Here is a 19,687-nt window from a genome sequence, read left to right as displayed (position 1 = left end):
TTTATGCATAGGCTTTTAAGAGAATTATATGTTACTCTCCATAAAAGCCATTACCATAGCCTAAATTTGGAAATATTCTCTGGCATATAACGGGTATATGCAATGCTCCTCTCGAGTTGAGTTGTGAGAAGAGGGGAACGTTATATACACCTGTACATGGAATTTCCATCACTTTCCTTCCTTTGTGGTCAAATAAGTATCATCACACTGAACTACCAAGTTGAAGATCATAAGAGCGTGAGTGGATTCGGAGCATCACGTGACATGTCAGCGTAGTGCCAATGTCACACACAACAATTTTTCCATTTATGCATAGGCTTTTAAGAGAATTATATGTTACTCTCCATAAAAGCCATTACCATAGCCTAAATTTGGAAATATTCTCTGGCATATAACGGGTATATGCAATGCTCCTCTCGAGTTGAGTTGTGAGAAGAGGGGAACGTTATATACACCTGTACATGGAATTTCCATCACTTTCCTTCCTTTGTGGTCAAATAAGTATCATCACACTGAACTACCAAGTTGAAGATCATAAGAATAGCTGGCCTGGGATACCTGTAAAGAGCAAAAAGCAAGAGAATATCCAACTTTCTACACAGGGCTGAGGCGCCACAGAATTGATCATTTTCATTGGACTCTTCCCTACATGCCCTTAATCATTGAAAATAAAAGAAAGAAGAACAAAACAATTGAGAGATGTGTAAGATATGATTTCACTTTGATAGTTACTTTCATGTAAAAATTGACTATCAACTACTTTGCCTATTGCTGCAACTTTGGTTTCAACGCTTCAATGACAGCTGAAAAGTCCTCGTCGCTGAGCCCATGTGATTTTGCTACCTTGTATAGTTCATTTGCAGCCGCTGCGATTGGCGTGGATTGGGAAACAGATTCTGCTAATCCCAGAGCAAGCCTCAGGTCCTGCAAGCATTTATGAACGTGTACAATTAGGTCAGGGGGTTAATGATATAGCGTAAGGCAGTGCGGGAAACTTAACTCACCTTTTGTTGATGCTTCAAGGGAAATGCAGTAGGATAGAGGGACTGAATCATTGATGGGCCCTTGACCGAGTACATTGGTGCACTAATGGCTCCTTGCGAGACGACCTGCAAAACCATGGGAATGCAATGATTTCATACTTCTTGGGATTTTTTCCCTCTTTCTGGTACATAAAAACAATTTTATCAATGAGAAAATGAAGAACAAGCAACCCTTCAAGGACAATAACTCAAAGAACCTAAATTAAAATACAGCATACAGAAAATAAAAGATAGAGAGAGAACATCATCTCTCATAAAATCTCTCCAATCAGGCCTCCTTTCTAGCCAATTAATCTGCCTCTCCATTACAGATCAGTTTTCATTAAGGGTCTGTTTGGATGAGGGACTTGAACAAGGAATTGGAATCAGTTGTCTCAATGAAACTTCTCGCCCATTAATGTCACTGTGAATCATTATGAACATGGACAATGCTGCTTCTTTTTTTTATCAAACATGGGCATTGCCTTTTTTTTATCGAACATGGGCAATGCTTTAGCTCTATAAACCTTGACACTCTTTAGTCCACTCCCAGATGGAAGAATCATTCTCTACATGGGTCATAGATTCAAAGCCCTATACTGTTGAAATTGGTAAGTAAATCGGTCACTAAATGACTTATCAACCTTGCCTCATCACCTAAAATTTGATAAAAAGAAAAGAAAAACTTAAAGAGACAGAGCCGTTTAAATGATTACAATCCGGTTAAGAGAAAAATATTGAATCACAAGGAGTTTCATAAAAGGTAATATAAAGAAAACAATGCAGAAAGATTAGGCATGTTCTGGAGAGTACCTCAACTAGTACTTTTGGGTCCAGTCCTATTTTCTCAGTGAGTAGCAAGCCTTCAGAAAATGATGCCATCATACTAGAAATTGTAGAAAAAGGTTAAAAGAATACACTGTCAGAATAACAACCGTGAATCAACACAACCAAAAAATAAAGGGAATTACCTGAAATGAAACACTGCATTACCTTCCCATGATCATGTTCACAACAAGTTTCATAGCAGCACCATTTCCGACATCCCCAAGGTAAAATCTTGACTGGATGGAATTGTTAACATAAGCACAAAATAGAAACAGGTAACTGGATGGCTAGTTGAAGAAGAGCCAATACCTTCCCCATGACATCTAAAAGCGGTGCTGCTATTTGATAGAGAGATTTGTCACCTGAAAGATTTCAACTTTGATTCAGTTTCTCTGAGGTCCCTCCACATGCTATGGAACATGAAACTTTAAAGGGCAAAAAGAGTTACATGTTGAAAAATAGATCATATTTGAAGTGCACTGATGTTATTACTAGAAAAAGATCCTTGAACATATTCAATAACAAATATAATCAGCACAATTTTGCAAATGACTACAAATTCCATTCATTTACATTTTTTTTTTTTTTTTGGCATCTTGCATTCATATTGGTGACAGGAATAAGCATAAATAAAAAATGCAATAACAAAAACAAGAAGATTGCATGCCTGCAGCGAGAAAAATTAGTTGTCCATCTTCTGCTGGCTTTTTTGAGCCCGAAACTGGAGCCTATACAAAAAACACCAATACTTGGATTTAGTCATGCTTAAACTTAAAGAATGAAATTGTACATACGCATTGCACATATTTTAGAAATAAAACTAATAAAAAGCTTGCCTCCAAAAATGATGCCCCAGTGGATTTGATATGTCCACTAATCAATTTTGAAGTTGCACCATCAACAGTTGAAACATCCACATACCTGTAGATGCCCATAGAGAGTAACATAAATGCGGTTGACCAGCTTAGGAAGAATATATTTGAGGAAATCAAAGGTTGATGGAAGTTGTGTTTGGTGAAGTGTACGCTTTGTGGAAGGTGAACTGAGAAATAAACTTAAACTTTGAAAAGAAAAGTGGAAAAACTGCATAGTTATCAGAAAACATATATCCTGATATGAAACCAGTCAACACTTTTATTGTTTAGCACTAACTCAAGATTCATGATTTGGAACACTAAAATTGCTTATGTTCAAGGGATGCATTCATCAAATATTACCCTTTTCCTGAATTCAACCCATTTGCAGCTCCATGCTTCCCCAAAGCAACATCAAGCTGAGTTAAAAGAAGCAATAAGTTCCTCCTACTGTGGTAGCAGAGTAAGCAAGAAAAAACCTAAATGTAAACATACGCACAGCACTTTCAGGGTCAGCAAGCATGGCAAATGTGACATCACAAGATGCAGCGACTTCCTCAGGAGAGGGTTTATATCTGCATAACCATTCAGTTAAATGAGATAACCCACTTGTGGCTTTTGAAAGGTGCAGATAAAAGAAAACTACCAATAAACAACTACTCTATAAGAAATTTTGTTGTTGGTGAATCTACTAGTACTGAAAACAACTGAATGTCATGACGTTAAGAAGAAGGTCTCAAGGATGTAATTCAAACATTATCAAGATTTTAATCATCTATGCCGAAGGGCATTATTCTAAAGGATGCGAGAGCACAAAGCAATATTCATTTGATATCCAGTACATTACTTACTTTGCACCTAAGCTGATGAGTGGATCACATTTGCTCTTGGTCCTATTCCAAACAGTCACATCACACCTATAAAATTCCAAATAGTTAACATAAAACATAAAACCTTAACGGGACTTTTTTCTAACCATTCAAACAAGAATGAATGAGCATCGTCAAATGTTGAAAATCCATACCCAGATTTTATGAGGTTCTGTGCCATCGGAGAACCCATAATTCCGAGGCCAAGGAAACCCACACGAGTTGTCAATTCATCTGCATGAATTTAAAAATACCAAGCTCAGTGGATAGCATAAAGATGTAGCAGAAGACACTACAAAATTTCTAATACCTCAGTGATTCTGAAAGTTCTGTTTAATATTCAGTGTAAACTGTGAAAAATTCTATCTTTTGCAACTTTGGAACACCATCTCCACCACAACCCATTTGCATGCTAAGCTCAATTGTTGGTTAATGTTTTTTTATTTAAAAATTATTATTATTGGGAAAAATAAGAACTACGCAGTAAAATAATATGAAGACATTAAGAAAATACCTTTGGATGAAGCATTGGATGCTTGAGAAGAGAAAGCCTTGAAAGAAAAAGAAAGTGGTTTTGTTGGGAATGAGTAAGCAGGTCTCCCTCCAAAGTGGTTTGGAAGATGAGGGCAAAAGCTTGAACACATTGCCATGGCAGTGGAAGATAAATGGTGACAGTTAGTGGTCTTGACCAAAAACGACATAACCACACCTATCTAAAATACTTTGGTCTTTCCGTTTCAAGGGCTCATATCAGTGAAGGAAAGCTCGCACTTTTATGCTAAACTTGGTTGTTTGGGTAGACACAGAGACGAAGGCACCAAGAGGTTCTGGACACAATCAAAACTTGGCCGGGATAATCCTATTCCCATATTGGACAGGCCCACATTTCCAATTTGTCAATTGCTAATTTTTTATTTTTTTTTATGGCCCAATACAAGTTACAAATTTACAATAAGGAACTTTCTAGTCATATCCAAGGAAGAGATTATTGGCCGTATAACTTTATTCACGTAACAGCGTGTGATTGAACTTAAATACAGTCACAATAGCATTTCCAATAGCAGAGGGCAAACTGCAAACCATATACCGGAAAAACACATTTGGCCTGTTGTATAGGTCAGAAAGCTAAAAGCGCACAACGAATGAAACTTGTTCAAACTTCAAAGATGGCCAAAATCTTTAACTTACAGTTAGGTACTCGACTACACACTGCTTTTCCAACTTCCTTTCTAGCCAACCAAAAGAAGAGCACACAACACAGACCAACCCTATATGTTCTAAACGATGCTTAAAACTACAAGCAACTGACATTTCAATCAAAAACATCCCTGGGATTAAAAGTTGCGACATAAATAAGCTGTAGCATTTCTATATGGCTTGCAAAAAAGTTGATCTGCACATTAATTTGCTTTACAGAGTGCAAGAATCTTAGAAAACCTCCTATCAGAGACCCATTTATGCTGGCTAAGTTGTCATTTGCTTCCTCTTCCAAATCAACCGGTCTGATAGGGCAAAGTACCACAAATTTTAACAAATATGATCAGAGTGTTTTTTTTTCACAATTACAGCAAATTTTGTTGATGCTCCCACGCAGCGACTGAGGAAAGTTCACTATGCTCCAACAGTCGGTGGACGCTGATTACAAAGTATGAAGTCGACAAAAATTTTCCTCACTTTTGATAAGGATGATATCTTCCGGTCGTAGAACCACCACTCCGATCATATCCTCTACCAGAACCATAACTTCCACCGCCGCTACCACCACCACGGCCAACAGCACCATTTCCATATCCTCTACCACCACCATAGGCAGTATTCCCACCATAACCAGCAGGCATGCCATATCCACTGGCCGCATATCCAGCATTGCCATACATGGGTCCACCATACCCAAATCCATATCCATATCCACCATAGCCACCGTAGAAACCCGCATAGCTTCCAGCATAGTTTCCACCATAATTATTGTAAGTACCATAGGTGGGATACCCACCTCCACCATAGCCCCTGCCCATTTTTCCGTTGTACCGACTTGCAGAATTATATGCACCATATCCAGCTGCAGCACCACCTAAGCCACCATATGACTTGGGAGCACTGCCACTGAAATCACCACCACCCCTTTTAGGTTCAGCCTTTTTTATTTCCACCTACATTTAACATTAAAGTGCCAACGTTATAAACATTTCATCCAGAAACCATACATGAAAAGATACTAATCAATCTTTAACTTGTACCTGTTTGCCTCCAAGTTCGTGTATCTTGCCCTCAGAAAATACCTTGTCAAGAGCATCTTCATTCTCAAAAGTGACAAACCCAAATCCTCTAGACCTCCCAGTTTTATGATCTACCATAATCTGGTGCTCAACAATGCTACCATATGTAGAGAAATATTCCCCCAACTCATCTACAATGTTATACCATAATGTCAAAAAAGGAAAGAAAAAAAAATTATTGCAATCATAATAAAAATATGAAGTAGGTTCTACTATACCATCAGTCAAAGACGTTGGTATTCCACCAACAAAAATCTTCTTTCTTTTCGATATCCCCTTAAACCCCATATTCTCCCTCGGGACTGTCCTCTTCACCTCCACCTGGTATAAAATATTTCAACACCAATCGGGTAACAGAGTCAGACAAAACTATCCAACAATCTATTCGAAGTTTTGGAAAAATTATGACATTATATTATTAGGCACTAGGACAATGAATGTTTACCACTCTGCCATCTATGACATGTTCTTCCTCCAAAACCGAATCAACAACCCCTGGATCAGCAAATGTTACAAACCCAAACCCCCTTGGCCTCCCAGAATGTTTATCAATCATTATAACAGAATCTGCTATTTCTCCATACTTGCTGAAGTAATTGGTAAAGGCCTCTGAAAGGAAAATCATCAGAAAATCGGATAAGGATAAAGGGGAGTTAATATTATTCACAATGAAACAGGTCAGGAAATAAATGAAAGTAGCTCAAATTCCAGATCCTTTCCCTCCATAAAAGAAAGTGAAGTTTTAAGAAGGAAATTGAATTGGCAACAGGACCATAAAACGACTAAAATAATCTATCATAATTAACTAACAGCAACAAATTCTATGACGTACTTCAGCAGCAAGCCAAAAATTACGTGAGAGAGTAACTAAGTAAACAGTCTAAATAGAAACAGAAGACAGATTAATGGTGTGTTTGATTTTCTTATTCATAGAAATTAATGAAAATCATAGCAGCCAATTGCACTTTCTCCATAGCATTTAATAGAAATTTTTAAAACGAAAACTATTTCATATGTTCTCGTCCAGAGGAAATTCTAGAAAACTCCAGATGGCCAAAAGGGCACACAAAAATACACCAGATGGCCATATTCAACAAACAAACACAACTAATCTAGTAGATGCCGGAATCTACAACATGAAATGAAACGTAAAGCAACAAGCTTTGAATTCTTGGATATCTCAAACAAATAAATCCAGTTTCATTCAGAGTAACAACGGCTTACAAAAAGATAGGCTCGATCACCAGTATGAAGAAACACAAAATGTACAATCCATGACATCAATATGACCCCAGATGTGAAACTACGTTAAACTATGTCCGTTTCCAATTTACAAGTAAAAACACGAAATCAAAAGCTTAACCAAATACCTTCAGTCGTCTCCCAAGAAACGCCTCCTACAAATAGTTTTCTACCACATAAGAAAGCAAACCCAAGTGTTACTCTCTCTACCCTCAATTATATTCACAAGAATTGAAATTTCTATCAAGAAAAACTGTAACTTTAAAACTCAAAACCCAACTAACCCCGCAGCCGAATCACGATGATTGAATGAATCCCTAAACTCATTGCCTTCACTATCTACGTTATGATTCGTTTCAAAACCACGCCCCAAATCAAATTGTTGCTCTGGTGGTTGTTCAAATTCTTCATATTGTTGCTCTGGTGGTTGTTCAAATTCTTCGTTTCCATTGTAGGCGATTTGGTTGTCGTCGAAACGACTGCGTTCAGGAAAATCTTCCATTTGTTCTTAGGCCCAAATTTCCTCTCCACCTTTTTGATACCTATAGACCTGCAAAGGAATCAATTTGTAGGCGACTAAGCCTTAGCTTAGCTTGCAATTATGCCATTGGATTGGCTTAAATCCTCAAAGCAAGCAGTGCGATGAACCCTAAGATTCGGATTTGGGTCAGATACCTTATTAGCTAGGTTTTTTGTGAGAGTGTTGGAAGTTGAAATTGGATTCTGTGGTTGCAGAGAAACCCTAGCTTGAAACGGCGCCGTCGGGCGAGAACCGGGCATGAATTTAAAAATTCAATTTTGCATTTTCAGATATTTATATTGAAGCTGGGCAAGGAAAAACGCAGCATATATAAAACTTCCGTACATAATACGTCGTCGTTTTGGTTTTTTGGTTTTTTTTATATAAATTTTATGGGTCTTTTCATAACCAGTAAAACATGAATACATGGGATGGGTGTGTTGAATTCGACCTCTAACCAAAAAGAAAATTTATTTACCCTTAAATTTGAATCTCTCCTCTCTATTGGTTAAAAAAAAATAAAAAAAAATATTCTACTTGTATTTATATTTATACTTCTAATCAAAACAAAGTCGTTTAGTTGTTGGCAAAAGCATTTTGAGGAAAGGTTAAGAAACCATACGACAGACATGATGCTACATTTGGAAAACATAACTTGCACAACCAAAAACATGTTTTTTGCTTGTCAATCCTCTACTCTTCTTCATCATCATCTTCTTCAACAAATTCCTCTTCTTCGTCGTCTTCATCGGTTTCTTCTAGTTCTTCTTCTTCCAAGTCCTCCTCACCAACAATGAAGCCTCCAAGTGTTTCATCTTCTTCACCCAAACTAGTAGTCTTCTTCTTCTGCGCAGAGCTTTTACTACCACATTTTGTATCCTTCTGAGGTTTGAAACTGGCCTTCGATCTTGTAGAATATTTTGTCTTATTTACCTTTCTAAACTTTGCAACAAGCTCCTCATCAGCTTCACTCTCCCCTGTCCACTCCTCATCCTCATTTTCTTCGCCTTTTTTCCTCTTTCTCGGCGCACCCTCCCTCTCCTTCTGCTCAAATTCGTCATCATTTTCGCTTTCTTTTCTAGGTTCCTCAAGAAACCAGTTCCACTTCTTTACATCACGGATCATTTGTTTGGGATAGGGATCAAACTCATGCCCCATTACAACAAAACCAAACTCTGCATTCCAGAAAGAGTGTGACATTATCATCACAAGCATAACTGGTAATTCTGGGTACCGTAAAGTATAAAGAAGAAAATTTAACGAGAAATATGCATACACAGATACAATGCCTCAAATCGAGAAGTTAGCCGCTATGAATGAATTAAGTTACAGGTGAAAGAACTCAAAATCTGTTATACAGCATATATACAAGGTAGCAATTTTAATGTACAAATCTTTCCCACAAAAGGTAAATTGAACACAATAAAGAAGGTGCTTTCAGAATGCTGAGGGTTCAATGACCTAGGAAGTAACCTCAAATTCTTCATTACAACATTCTCAAACTTTTGATAACAGACATTTTACCAATTTCATATAGTAACACCTAAGATTCTCAAAACAGTACCAATTCACAAAATTCAAGATTTCATATTTCTTTCATTTTTACTTAATTTCTCAGCAAACAAAAAGAATCACTAAAACTGTACCTGAAAGTGATTGCAACCCATAAATTGAAGTCATTTAATCACTCTCATGAACACTAACACCTCATCTCAAACAAAGAAAAAGGAAAACAAACATAAAAAAGCCACCCAAAGATCTCAAGATAAGATTTTTCTCTTCATTTGTTCAATTTTCACAGCAAACAAACAAGACCATGAAGCAATTTAGAGCCAAACCTTTGACAGGGTCAATGCCTGAGACATCAAGACCTTCCAATTCAGACCCACTTTGCAAATCCTCAGCCAACTCACTCTCACTCTCCAAAACCCTTTTCTCTCTCTCTTCCACCTCAACATTTCTCACTCTGAACCAAACGGGTCTCTTCCCAGACACGCAGAACCAATCACCGGCCGCCACCTCACCCTTCTCCGACCTCCTGAAAACCCTAACTCCCCCATCCTTTTGGCTCCGGACCCATATGGGATTCTTCCCTAGAACCTCAAATGAAACGCTGGGTTCTGTTTGGTTCGCGCTTTTGTGTTCAAATTCGAACAAAACGTGACGACGAGACACTGTACGGTCGTTGGTGCTGCACCCATTTCCTCTTCCAAACACAGCCTTATGACCCTTCTCTAGTATGAATTTCGAATGGTCTTCCACTTCAATTTCCATTGCCATATGGGGTAGGAGGAACTTTGAACTGTCGCTGCCTCTGCCTTTGTTTAGTTTGTGCCCACGTGTTAAGCACGTGAGTATTAAAGCTATTTATTTTTCTTTTTAAAGGTCATGAGCCAAATTTCATTTAAGCACATTGGTATAAAGTGTAATCGATTCTTTTGGATTAACGAAAACTCCATAATTCACTCTCTTATTTATATAAATTTCAAATACGTACAATCATTCAAAAATGCCCAAATTTTATGTTTCATATAATTTTTTTTTTATGTTTATATATGTTCGAGTTTATAACTCTATCTCATCTCATCATTCATTCATCATCTATTTATCTGTTAAATATTCAGGTGAAACGATATACTATTAATTTAGAAGTAGTCGGCTCATTACATTTTAATTGAAATATTCGTACTTTCTTGATGTTTGAGAGATGTAATAGGTGAAGGTATTCAAACTTGGATATCTTCCATCATTATAGAGGAGAAATATCAGTATACTAAATAGTTAATGGGCTGCAAGATTGGTGTTTTGGGGCTCTCCTTTTTTAATATGAAATTTGGGCTTGCTTTCTGTTTTTTTGGCCTTTTTATATCTCTCGTAGTTCAACCATATACAAGAAGAAGAACCAATGTTACATACATGGGCATATATAACACGACACGGAATGTTAATTGTCGTTTGCTATAACTCAGCACAAATGACATAACACGACTCCGCAATTCTCACCGTTGGATGGTGTTCGCCAGAGTACGACACCGTCCCACTGAAATCTCAGAAGAGAACGGGAAAACGACTCTGGTTTCATACTTATCCTCCAAGGTTCTTTGAACCTAGACGACACCTTCATCGTCGTCGTTTTCTGGGTTTCATCGTCCTCGTCCAAGTCTTCCATGATCCTTTTAGCAAACCCTAGTTTCGGTACACAACTAATTTAAGGTCAGTATATTCTGTGCTTTAATTTGTATTTGTAATTTTCTGTGGTTTCCGTTTGTTTCCTGGGAAAATGTTGGAAAATAAATAAAATTTTCAAAACTGCGAAGTTTCAATTTTTTTTCTATTATGGCTAGAAAATAATTGGGTACGTCACTGGTAATCTGGGTATATTTTTCTATTATGGTTTAGATTTTCAGTTTTCTATTTTTCTTTTCAAAATTTTAGAATTCATTAAAGGCATGAGCTTGGATGCTTTGAAAGTGATACTCTGGTTGCTTTGATAAAAATACTTGTAGCTTAAAACATTTTTTAAATGAAAGTTCTATTACATTTGGTGTCTCCAGAGGAACAAATTCATCAAAGCTTTCTTTTTTGTTTTCCAGTAAAAGGGGTTTCAATTTTCAAGCAAAGTCAACTTCAAACTTATCTATAGTTTATTTGCAATTGTATTTTATGCACACAACAGAGTTTTATTATTGGCATAATTTATGGGGCGAGAGTTTGATGTTTCCCTTTCCTGAGTTTAGGATTATTTAAGCTAGTGACTCAAATGGAGATGGAGTCGCATATAAATCCTGGACCAATTTATAAGTCTGTACTTTATGATCAAGATAATCATATCTCTTCAGCAATTTGGAATGGACAGGTTAGACAATATCTTTTCTCCTTCATCCTTTTTAGAACTTGGTTTTCCGCCCATAATTTGACTGATTATGTGTACTGATATCTCAATCAAAATGTATAGGAGCGTGGTGTTCTTAGATGTCATGAACACACTTCAATGCTCGAACAATGGAGACTCACACCTAAACAGGCTGAGTTGGTTGAGAAGGCCGGATTTAGCTACTTTAGATCGATACCAACAATTGTTCTTGACAATTCACTCATCTCGGCACTTGTTGAGAGGTGGAGGAGAGAAACAAATACATTTCATTTGCCTGTTGGAGAAATGACTGTAACTCTTGAAGATGTTGCACTTATACTTGGGCTACCAATTGATGGAAATCCTGTTATAGGTGTACCAGTGAAGACGCCTCACTCAGTATGTGAAGACTTACTCGGGAAAGCACCGAAGGACCTAAATGGAGGAATGTTGAAGCTAAATTGGTTGAGAGAGTGCTTTTCTAGATGTCCTGATGATGCACCAGTTGAAGAGATTGAGCGCCATACACGTGCTTACCTCCTATATCTTGTGGGTTGCACAATATTTTCCACAACTACTGGGAATAAAGTATCTGTTACATTTCTTCCATTGTTTGAAAAGTTTGATGAAGCTGGAAAATATGCATGGGGTGCAGCAGCATTGGCGTTCCTCTATAGAGCTCTTGGTAATGCCTCCCTTAAATCTCAAGGCACAATCAGTGGCTCTTTGACACTACTGCAGGTAACATTAGCATGCTGTTTCTGTTTATTATTTATTTGGGTCTGGTGGGGCGGTGGAGCTATTGGCATCTCTCTCTGCGTGAATGACTTCCCAATAATGCATTGACTCTTGTTAGTTGTTATTCTTTGTAGTGTTGGAGTTATTATCACCTGAATATTGGCCAACCAAAGTTCAATGAAGAGCCAAACCATAGTTATTTTCCATTTGCTCTTAGGTGGAAAGGAAGATCAACGGGATCAAGATCGAAAACCAACATTGTTGCCTACCGCAAGGCCTTGGATTCACTTCAACCTTCTGATGTAAGTCCAAATACATGTTTCTAGGTTTATATAATTTTGCTTGGATGATGATGAGAACAATTGGTATGGTATTGACATTCAGGTTAAGTGGTTTCCATACAAAGATTTTGATTACACAGTTATACCCGAAGGTATAAAAAATAAGATGATTTTACGGACATCAAAAACTATGTTGATATGCTTTGGCAAGGCAGAAAGACACCTCCCTGATCGTTGTCTTAGACAGTTTGGCATGCCTCAACCTATCCCAGAGGATGTCCAGATATGGGAGAGGAAGATTCCTGCAGTTGATCAGGGGGTAGACTTGTCAAAGGATATGGAGTCAGGGGGCAAAGGGAAAATGCGCTCTGAGATTAGGGAATGGTTGGAGCGTCGACTCCATATTCTGGAAGGTGAGGAAGGTGTTGATGAAAGCACGTACATGGAGTGGTATGAGAATATTACCCGTAAATTTGTGGGAAGGCCTGAATCTTTAGAATCTGAGTTTCAGAGAATAGTAAGTTTATGCTTTTTTTTTTCTTCAAAGTCAATAACGCTTAATAATAGTTAAAATTGTACTTAGTTATGTTTCATTTTTCTTTATCTTGCAGGCTGCTGCTATGAGAGAAATTGCAAACATAGCTGATTCATTGTTAGTAGAACAGATGGAATTCCAAGATAGGAAGTTGCTTGATGAAATCAAGAGCACAGTGCATGTCTGTTTGACAGACGTTGTTGGGAATTCCAAAAATGGTAGGTGTAAGAATGCTGTCAAACGTAAGCGAGAGGGAGGATAATCCAGCTGGTAACTATGTCTAAAGTAAGCGATGGAGCTCCTTACCAAGGATTTCAGGGCATGTTGGAAGTATTTGTTTTGTAGTCTCATGGTGCAGCAGCTCGGGGTAGTCTGATGAAATATGCACTTTGGAATCTCTGTGACAAATGCATTTAGCTGTAAAGAAATGCTTTCTTTAGTGCAAGGTAAATGGACAATTATTTTATTGACAGAAGTGTCAATCATAGTTTGTAAGGATTGTTCAATTATATGAATGAAACATTAGAAAATTTGCGATTGGCAATTTCTGATATTTTGCCAGATAATTGTTACTTTTCTTTTTTCATTCAAAGTCCATGAGATTTGAACAACTCAGTACCTCCTCCAACAAGTGGACGCTGTTTGAATTTGTAGTGCTAAATGCTTATTTGAAAGAAAGGAAAACGATAGAAAATCTTCCATGAGTTGAAAGTTGTGTATAGAAATTATGAGAATAATGAAGACAAGACCCAAAACGAATACAATAGTAAGAATTGTCGAAAATCATGAGATTATGGGGCTTTAAAGTGCCTTGCGGACACACTGTTTTCTACAAGTTGTGTACAAAGGACCTGCAGTCCGTTTTATGTGCACCGTTACAAAGAAAAAGAAAAATGGATTTCGGAGCAATCTCACTGTTCCTCACACTGCATGCTAAACGTTTTGGACAATCAAGCCACCATTCATTCAAACAAGTTTTGTTGTTGCAGGCGACTTCCAGAGGCATTGTCCCAAAAGCACGCACTGTGAAGGATTTACTACTCGATATTTCAAGCTCTTCATGAGGAGCGATGATTCGAGCAACTGCTGGCATACCTTAACCATATGAACAGTAGTGGTCACTTGCTGGCTTACTACCTGAATAAGTAGAAGGCAAACTCCAATCCCTACCCACCTTCCACAGACTCCAGTAGCTTTTCTTGATTAAACAAACGTTGGCTGTTGAACTAAGTGCACCTTTTGGGCATCATCGATATGCCCACACAAGAGAAACACCATCTTTTTCAGTTATAGCTCACTTGTTACTGTATCATTTAGCTCATCCGGCTATTAGAAGAAGATATACATTCGAACCGCAAAGTCTTGCTTGATCTTAGCCCTGAAAAAAGTGCTTGTGGTAATTGTATGATGGATAGCCAGGACTTGTTTGGGGAACCTCATTGCAAAAGTTAAGACCCGTTGCCACCCAATCATGTACATCCATACCTTGCATCTGTGCATTTCTCTTTTTGGAAAGAAATAAGATGAATACAAGCTATTGCCCAGTCACCCAGCCAGCATTAACAATGATTGTTATCTTTAGTAATTCATAAGAAGTAGTGTCTACTCCTCAGGCTTCAAGTTGACCTCCTGCGGTGTCCCCATTTGGTGCCGAGCTCTCTTTTGGATGGCTGACTCATGGACCCGATCCTCAACCTCCTGCTTAATACAATCATGTTAATTTCAAGTGAAAGAAGTACGAAGGAACAAATGAACCTGACTCACCCTTGTTGAAAGCATATGCTTCAGACCAGCAATAAGCTCCAAGAAATACTTGTAAGCAGCCTGGTGAGGCTCCTGCATGAAAACCTTGATTTTAGACCTCTATTAATAAAGATGGATTGCAACCTGAATAATCCATCACCTGTAAGTCTGAAGGCAGAGGCAATCCTTCCACGACAGGAGCCTTTGGAACTCGGACAAGTTGGGTTCCACCTGCATCATCTGCTAACATAACACTCCAAGAAGGGGGATTGGAAATGCCCAAAGCCTCAAAGTTAACCTCAGAACTAATCCCAGGTGGAAAAGATGTTTGAGACAAAGAAGTGGCACCAGTTGCAGACTGCAGATACAAAAGAAAAATAGAAACCTTAATATCAAAATCCCACTCGGGCGCATGAACACATCACATTTGATATCATTACAAAACTGAGTGTGATGGATGTTGTATTGTAAACCAAGGGGGAAGCCTTGTGCATGTGAATCCAATTTGGTGCGGCTCAACTATTTCAATCCCATGCCATCATTTTTTATTAAAATACAAGGATCTGGAAGCTAAAACCAACTTACCATTAATCCCAAGTCTGGTTCACCAACAACTACCAAATCTTTGTCAGCAGCATCAACAACACAAGGATCTACCTGTTAACAAATTGTCTCGAATTAAGGAGATGTATTCGCACAGAAGCAATATACACAAAAGTAAGGAACCTTTTGGCTTTTGCAAACGTTTCTTGGTCTTCACTCAAACTTGTGTTGAATGCACATGTTCTAAGCAAGCATGGTGAACCACTTTGCAAAAGGGCCAAGTCAAGCCTCTTAATTCTCAAGTGACATAAATGTCTTTGATAAAGAACTTCACTTCTAAGAGTCCACATGCATTATAATATTACAAATAAAACAATATGTGAATTTTCCTTTTCTCCCTGACAAAATAAAGAAAACCGTCCTGGAATAATACGTTTAAAATGGTTTTGATCTGTACCTTCGTCCTTCCTATAGCCTTCAATGAGTAGAATGAAGGAAATTCCAAATTAGGAGGCTCCAATAAAGCATAGACTCCTTCATTGTTATACCTCTTTTCATCCAACTGCACATTAGACAATCCAATTACTTAGGTCTACAACTCCTTCAGTTACTTGAAAATGAAAAAATGCTAGTTTAATGGCTAGGGAAACAAAAAGAAATTAAGTTTAATCAGTAAACTAAAACATAATTGAAACTTGATCATTGGAATGAAGCTACAAAATAAAGAAAAAGATGGGCTGAGGAACCCTAACCTGTGGGTAATCTGAAGCACTAAACAGAGTGTACAGTTTTCCTGACTCTCCAACATGATCTAAACTGTACCCACTTAGCATGTCACCAAATTCACCTTGACCTGCCCTTACATCTGGGCCTTCATGTGATCTTATTATCAACTATAACAACAAAGAAAAGATATCAATCTTACAATGACAACTCATGAAAGGAGCAAGTCATATTTTCCCAAAATGCGGCAAAGGTTTGAAACCTAAGTGAAACATTTTGTGCACAGCTGCAGACACTATTGCCAAAAAACCAACAAAGAAAAATTCAAAAGAGGTTCTAAGTAATTTTGAGTAATAATGACTTGCTTGCATGTATGTTACAATGTATGCATAATAGTACCTACCTAATAAAGAGAAATTAAACAGAGTCTAATCAATGTTGAGTAATAATGACTTGCTTGCAAGTTACAATGTATGCATAGTACCTACCTGATAATTGCTCAACATGCACAAGTTATTTGTCTTGATAAATTCAACGAACTGATCATAACAACCAGAAAATAAGCATACAACAAGAATGTCTCAATGCTACAGGGTGTAATTTTGTTAAAGAACTTGGTTCTATGATAGGCCATTAAGATTCTAATATCCAACTAGGTGAATACATGGCATCACAATTTCAAATTATGATGACAGTGAGAAATACCAATCGCAGACAGAGACGTTTGTTCAAAATATATCAGCTGGAGTAAAGTGCAATATTCATAATATTACCTTTAAGTTGGATTGCTTTAGAAAATCCTCAGTGCATTCAGGACCCCACCAAAGACCCCGTTCTCGAAATGATTTTTCAACTAGACCATCCTCCTTTGATGGATCTGACCATAACACATCAGTCAGTATTATATTTGGACCTTCATCTGGAGCATCTATAAGAGATCTTTGAACCTTAGATAAATCTTCTAAAGAACCTAGTTCCAGCCTTTCTTCCCTCTTTCTTTTAGACCTTCTCAAAGAGGTAGCATGCATGCTCCGAAAAAGACCTCCATGAGTGGTATATACACAATTGGCTACGATCGAAGCCAGAGGGAGTTCCTTAAAGCAGTCAAGGCATTTATTGTAGACATATTCACCTTGATTACCAAATTTGGTCTCAACCTCCACCTCAAACCCCAAAACGGATGTGCAATATTTAGACTCGTGGTTCCCACGAAGTAGATATACTCTACAAGGCATCAAGACCTATAAAAATAAAATAAAGTAAAAAACAAACAGAGAAAGAAATCATATTAAAGTCCCAAGAGTAAGTGCACCAAAATGCTACACAATCCAAATCAACATACAATGCAACTCGCTTGAGGACCATATAACCAAAAACACAAAAATAAAATAAAATAAACGCATTAGCATGCGACTTGGCCAGATGCGTGAACATATAAAAGGTCATGTATAAATTCTTCTAAGTTTCTTTATCAGGTCAAGTCAGAGATTAACAACAAGCCGTAAAGGGAACCAGTAGATTGCAATTAGCACTATCTTCATGTTACCTTCCAAGCCAGCAAGACCAGAAACACATCCAAGCCCCGTGATCCTCTATCAACATAATTTCCATTAAAAACATAAAATTGCTTGTCAGAGGGAAAACCAGCATGTTCAAAGAGACTGAGTAAATCACGGAACTGTCCACGAATGTCACCAACTACAACAACTCTTGAATCCTCTCCATGGCAATCCACTGCCACACAATTCGGCTCCTTGCAGAGGATACTTGTGGCAGTATCAATCAATTTATCCACAACAGAAATTGACAGAACAGATTGAAAATCCACTGGTGACTGCTCAAGAGCAGACATCATTCCCTGAACCCACTCTAAGGTTATCCTGTCGTCCAAAGGCCAGGAAAGAGAGTGCTGAAAGGTTGAGGACGACAATGATTTCTGCACCTCACCTTGACAATCTTCACTCTCAAACTCATCAGCTACTACCACGAGGCAATCATCTTCAAACATCAAACCTTCTACCCTGCCAATCTGCTCCTCATGGCCAGTATCCATTGTCGCCTCAAAAACACTTCCTCCCAACTCATTCCAACCATCTTCATTCTTGGAAATCGCTTCCATCTCTGCATACTTATCTTCAACCATCGTCCTCTCAGCACCTAGCCCTCCAATCTGGACATGCCCATTGGACGTGTGCGTTACCCCATAAACAGGGCTTTCCATCAGCTCAGGCTGACCATCTTCATTTCTTAACTCAGCTTCTACCCCTCCACTCCACACATCCTTGTCACTTGTATCATCATCATCAGCCCCATCACCCTGTAACAACCATCAAATAAACCAACCAACCAAAAATATGAACAACAACGTGGACCAACAAATCGCAAAATACAAACTTGACATGGTAGCTCATAAACATACATACCAGTTCACTAGGTTCACAACCCAGCATGGTTACAACTCTGGGACGTTTACTCACAATCCCCATTGCAATCTCCTTCATCCTCAACACCTTTTCCACCTCTTCCTCACCCAACCCATCACACGAAAGCCTTCCCAAAATGTTCACCACGTCCCTACACGAATCCACCTGCACCCTCCACACACCGAAACCAATCAATCAAACGACAAACGACATAAACCCAAAAGAACACACAAAACCATCGCTTACCATCTTCTCAATACTGGAAGACAAGGCCTTTTTTACGTCACCGGCGGTCACCTTCTCAACTCGATTGTTCACAACTCCGCGCGCGATTTCCCTCATCATCACCAGTGAATGCACTTGCTCGTCGTTTAGGTTCTCAAAACACATTGCGTTTATGCTCTCCATGATCTTCTTGCAGTCGCTTTTCATTCTCTCTTTTCGACGGTCCATGTCTGCAACACCAAACATACATACAGCATTAGTTGACGATCAAAATTATCAAAGCATACACTGATTTTATTTGACTAAAATGGCATCAGCACAGCTCCTAACCTTCGCCGGGCATATTCGAATTCGAAATTCAGAGACTTTGTGATGGGATTTTGGTGAAGAAGCTTAGTCTGGGAAATTGGTAAAATGCAGAGAGAGGCCAGAGCTAGTTCTTCGTTCACTGAATCGAAAACGACTTTTGCCCTAAATCGTTTCGATGACTTTACTTTTAGGCAAGTAAGACAGACGACACAATTTTCCTGCCGTATATTGACGCCCCAAGGCCCAAGGCCCAAAAACCAACACAAACTACCCAAGGATGGATCTAGGCCCAGAATCAGTTGTGGTGTGGTGTCCCTATTTTATTTCTGTGATTATTAAATTATTAATTTTTGTTGTTGAATTTTTTGGTGTTTCATAGTTGTAACATGTTTAATAGATAACATGTTTTGTGATTATATCCTAAAATTGAAACTTCCTTGTAATCAAGCTTTGTTATCTTATTTTATTTATTTAGGGAATGTAGAAAGCGAGAGTCAAACTCTAAGCGCCTTTTTTTCCTGGGTAAATTCCTTCAGGCTATGATTTATATATTTTGAATGTGTGTTTTTATCTCGATAAATGTTTTAGGCTTTTTCTTTAGAATGTGTTGAGCATAAATTTCCATGACTCAACTATCACCAGTACTAGAACATGAGTGAGATGTTTAGGTATAGCACCATGTTAAAGCAATGGGCATGAGAAG

The 19,687-nt window shown here is 38.2% G+C and overlaps 5 protein-coding genes across 7 annotated transcripts; 1 reads left to right on the top strand and 4 right to left on the bottom strand.

Moving 5' to 3' along the window:
• LOC18782190 (glyoxylate/succinic semialdehyde reductase 2, chloroplastic) lies at positions 575 to 4,419 on the bottom strand. The gene is made up of 12 exons (XM_007215585.2): positions 4,088 to 4,419; positions 3,729 to 3,807; positions 3,556 to 3,621; positions 3,204 to 3,279; positions 3,068 to 3,123; positions 2,687 to 2,771; positions 2,518 to 2,578; positions 2,160 to 2,212; positions 2,016 to 2,086; positions 1,836 to 1,908; positions 1,005 to 1,109; positions 575 to 924 (listed from the first exon to the last, which is right to left on the bottom strand). The coding sequence occupies exons 1-12, from the start codon at positions 4,272 to 4,274 to the stop codon at positions 766 to 768; spliced, it is 1,071 nt and encodes a 356-aa protein (XP_007215647.2). The 5' UTR covers positions 4,275 to 4,419; the 3' UTR covers positions 575 to 765.
• On the bottom strand, positions 4,700 to 7,906 carry LOC18783048 (heterogeneous nuclear ribonucleoprotein 1). 2 transcript variants are annotated; one of them, XM_020559480.1, is made up of 7 exons: positions 7,767 to 7,906; positions 7,376 to 7,641; positions 7,220 to 7,260; positions 6,295 to 6,458; positions 6,068 to 6,170; positions 5,811 to 5,980; positions 4,700 to 5,723 (listed from the first exon to the last, which is right to left on the bottom strand). In XM_020559480.1, the coding sequence occupies exons 2-7, from the start codon at positions 7,591 to 7,593 to the stop codon at positions 5,244 to 5,246; spliced, it is 1,176 nt and encodes a 391-aa protein (XP_020415069.1). In that variant the 5' UTR covers positions 7,594 to 7,641; positions 7,767 to 7,906; the 3' UTR covers positions 4,700 to 5,243. The 2 variants fall into 2 exon arrangements, with proteins under 2 accessions (XP_020415069.1, XP_007215501.1); XM_007215439.2 differs by having other exon boundaries at positions 7,376 to 7,906.
• LOC18781976 (uncharacterized protein DDB_G0286299) lies at positions 8,131 to 9,887 on the bottom strand. Its single transcript, XM_007216339.2, has 2 exons — positions 9,450 to 9,887; positions 8,131 to 8,786 (listed from the first exon to the last, which is right to left on the bottom strand). The coding sequence occupies exons 1-2, from the start codon at positions 9,883 to 9,885 to the stop codon at positions 8,305 to 8,307; spliced, it is 918 nt and encodes a 305-aa protein (XP_007216401.2). The 5' UTR covers positions 9,886 to 9,887; the 3' UTR covers positions 8,131 to 8,304.
• Positions 10,526 to 13,584, top strand: LOC18783837 (protein MAIN-LIKE 2). Its single transcript, XM_007215206.2, has 6 exons — positions 10,526 to 10,824; positions 11,349 to 11,467; positions 11,567 to 12,205; positions 12,337 to 12,504; positions 12,587 to 13,000; positions 13,095 to 13,584. Exons 2-6 carry the CDS (start codon positions 11,372 to 11,374, stop codon positions 13,278 to 13,280), a joined length of 1,503 nt encoding a protein of 500 aa, XP_007215268.2. The 5' UTR covers positions 10,526 to 10,824; positions 11,349 to 11,371; the 3' UTR covers positions 13,281 to 13,584.
• On the bottom strand, positions 13,720 to 19,155 carry LOC18782361 (serine/threonine-protein phosphatase 7 inactive homolog). Of its 2 annotated transcripts, XM_020559166.1 has the most exons (11): positions 19,006 to 19,155; positions 18,697 to 18,905; positions 18,451 to 18,615; positions 17,574 to 18,344; positions 16,801 to 17,268; positions 16,057 to 16,197; positions 15,762 to 15,866; positions 15,347 to 15,418; positions 14,922 to 15,119; positions 14,783 to 14,854; positions 13,720 to 14,716 (listed from the first exon to the last, which is right to left on the bottom strand). In XM_020559166.1, the coding sequence occupies exons 1-11, from the start codon at positions 19,016 to 19,018 to the stop codon at positions 14,621 to 14,623; spliced, it is 2,310 nt and encodes a 769-aa protein (XP_020414755.1). In that variant the 5' UTR covers positions 19,019 to 19,155; the 3' UTR covers positions 13,720 to 14,620. The 2 variants fall into 2 exon arrangements, 1 of the variants encoding a protein (XP_020414755.1); XR_002270649.1 differs by lacking the exons at positions 13,720 to 14,716; positions 14,783 to 14,854; positions 14,922 to 15,119 and having other exon boundaries at positions 15,488 to 15,866.

This window comes from Prunus persica, chromosome G3 (genome assembly GCF_000346465.2).
Source record: "Prunus persica cultivar Lovell chromosome G3, Prunus_persica_NCBIv2, whole genome shotgun sequence".
In the NCBI taxonomy this organism is placed as follows: Eukaryota; Viridiplantae; Streptophyta; class Magnoliopsida; order Rosales; family Rosaceae; genus Prunus; species Prunus persica.
Note: the sequence above shows the minus strand (reverse complement) of the source record. Positions and strands in the feature narration are given on the sequence as shown.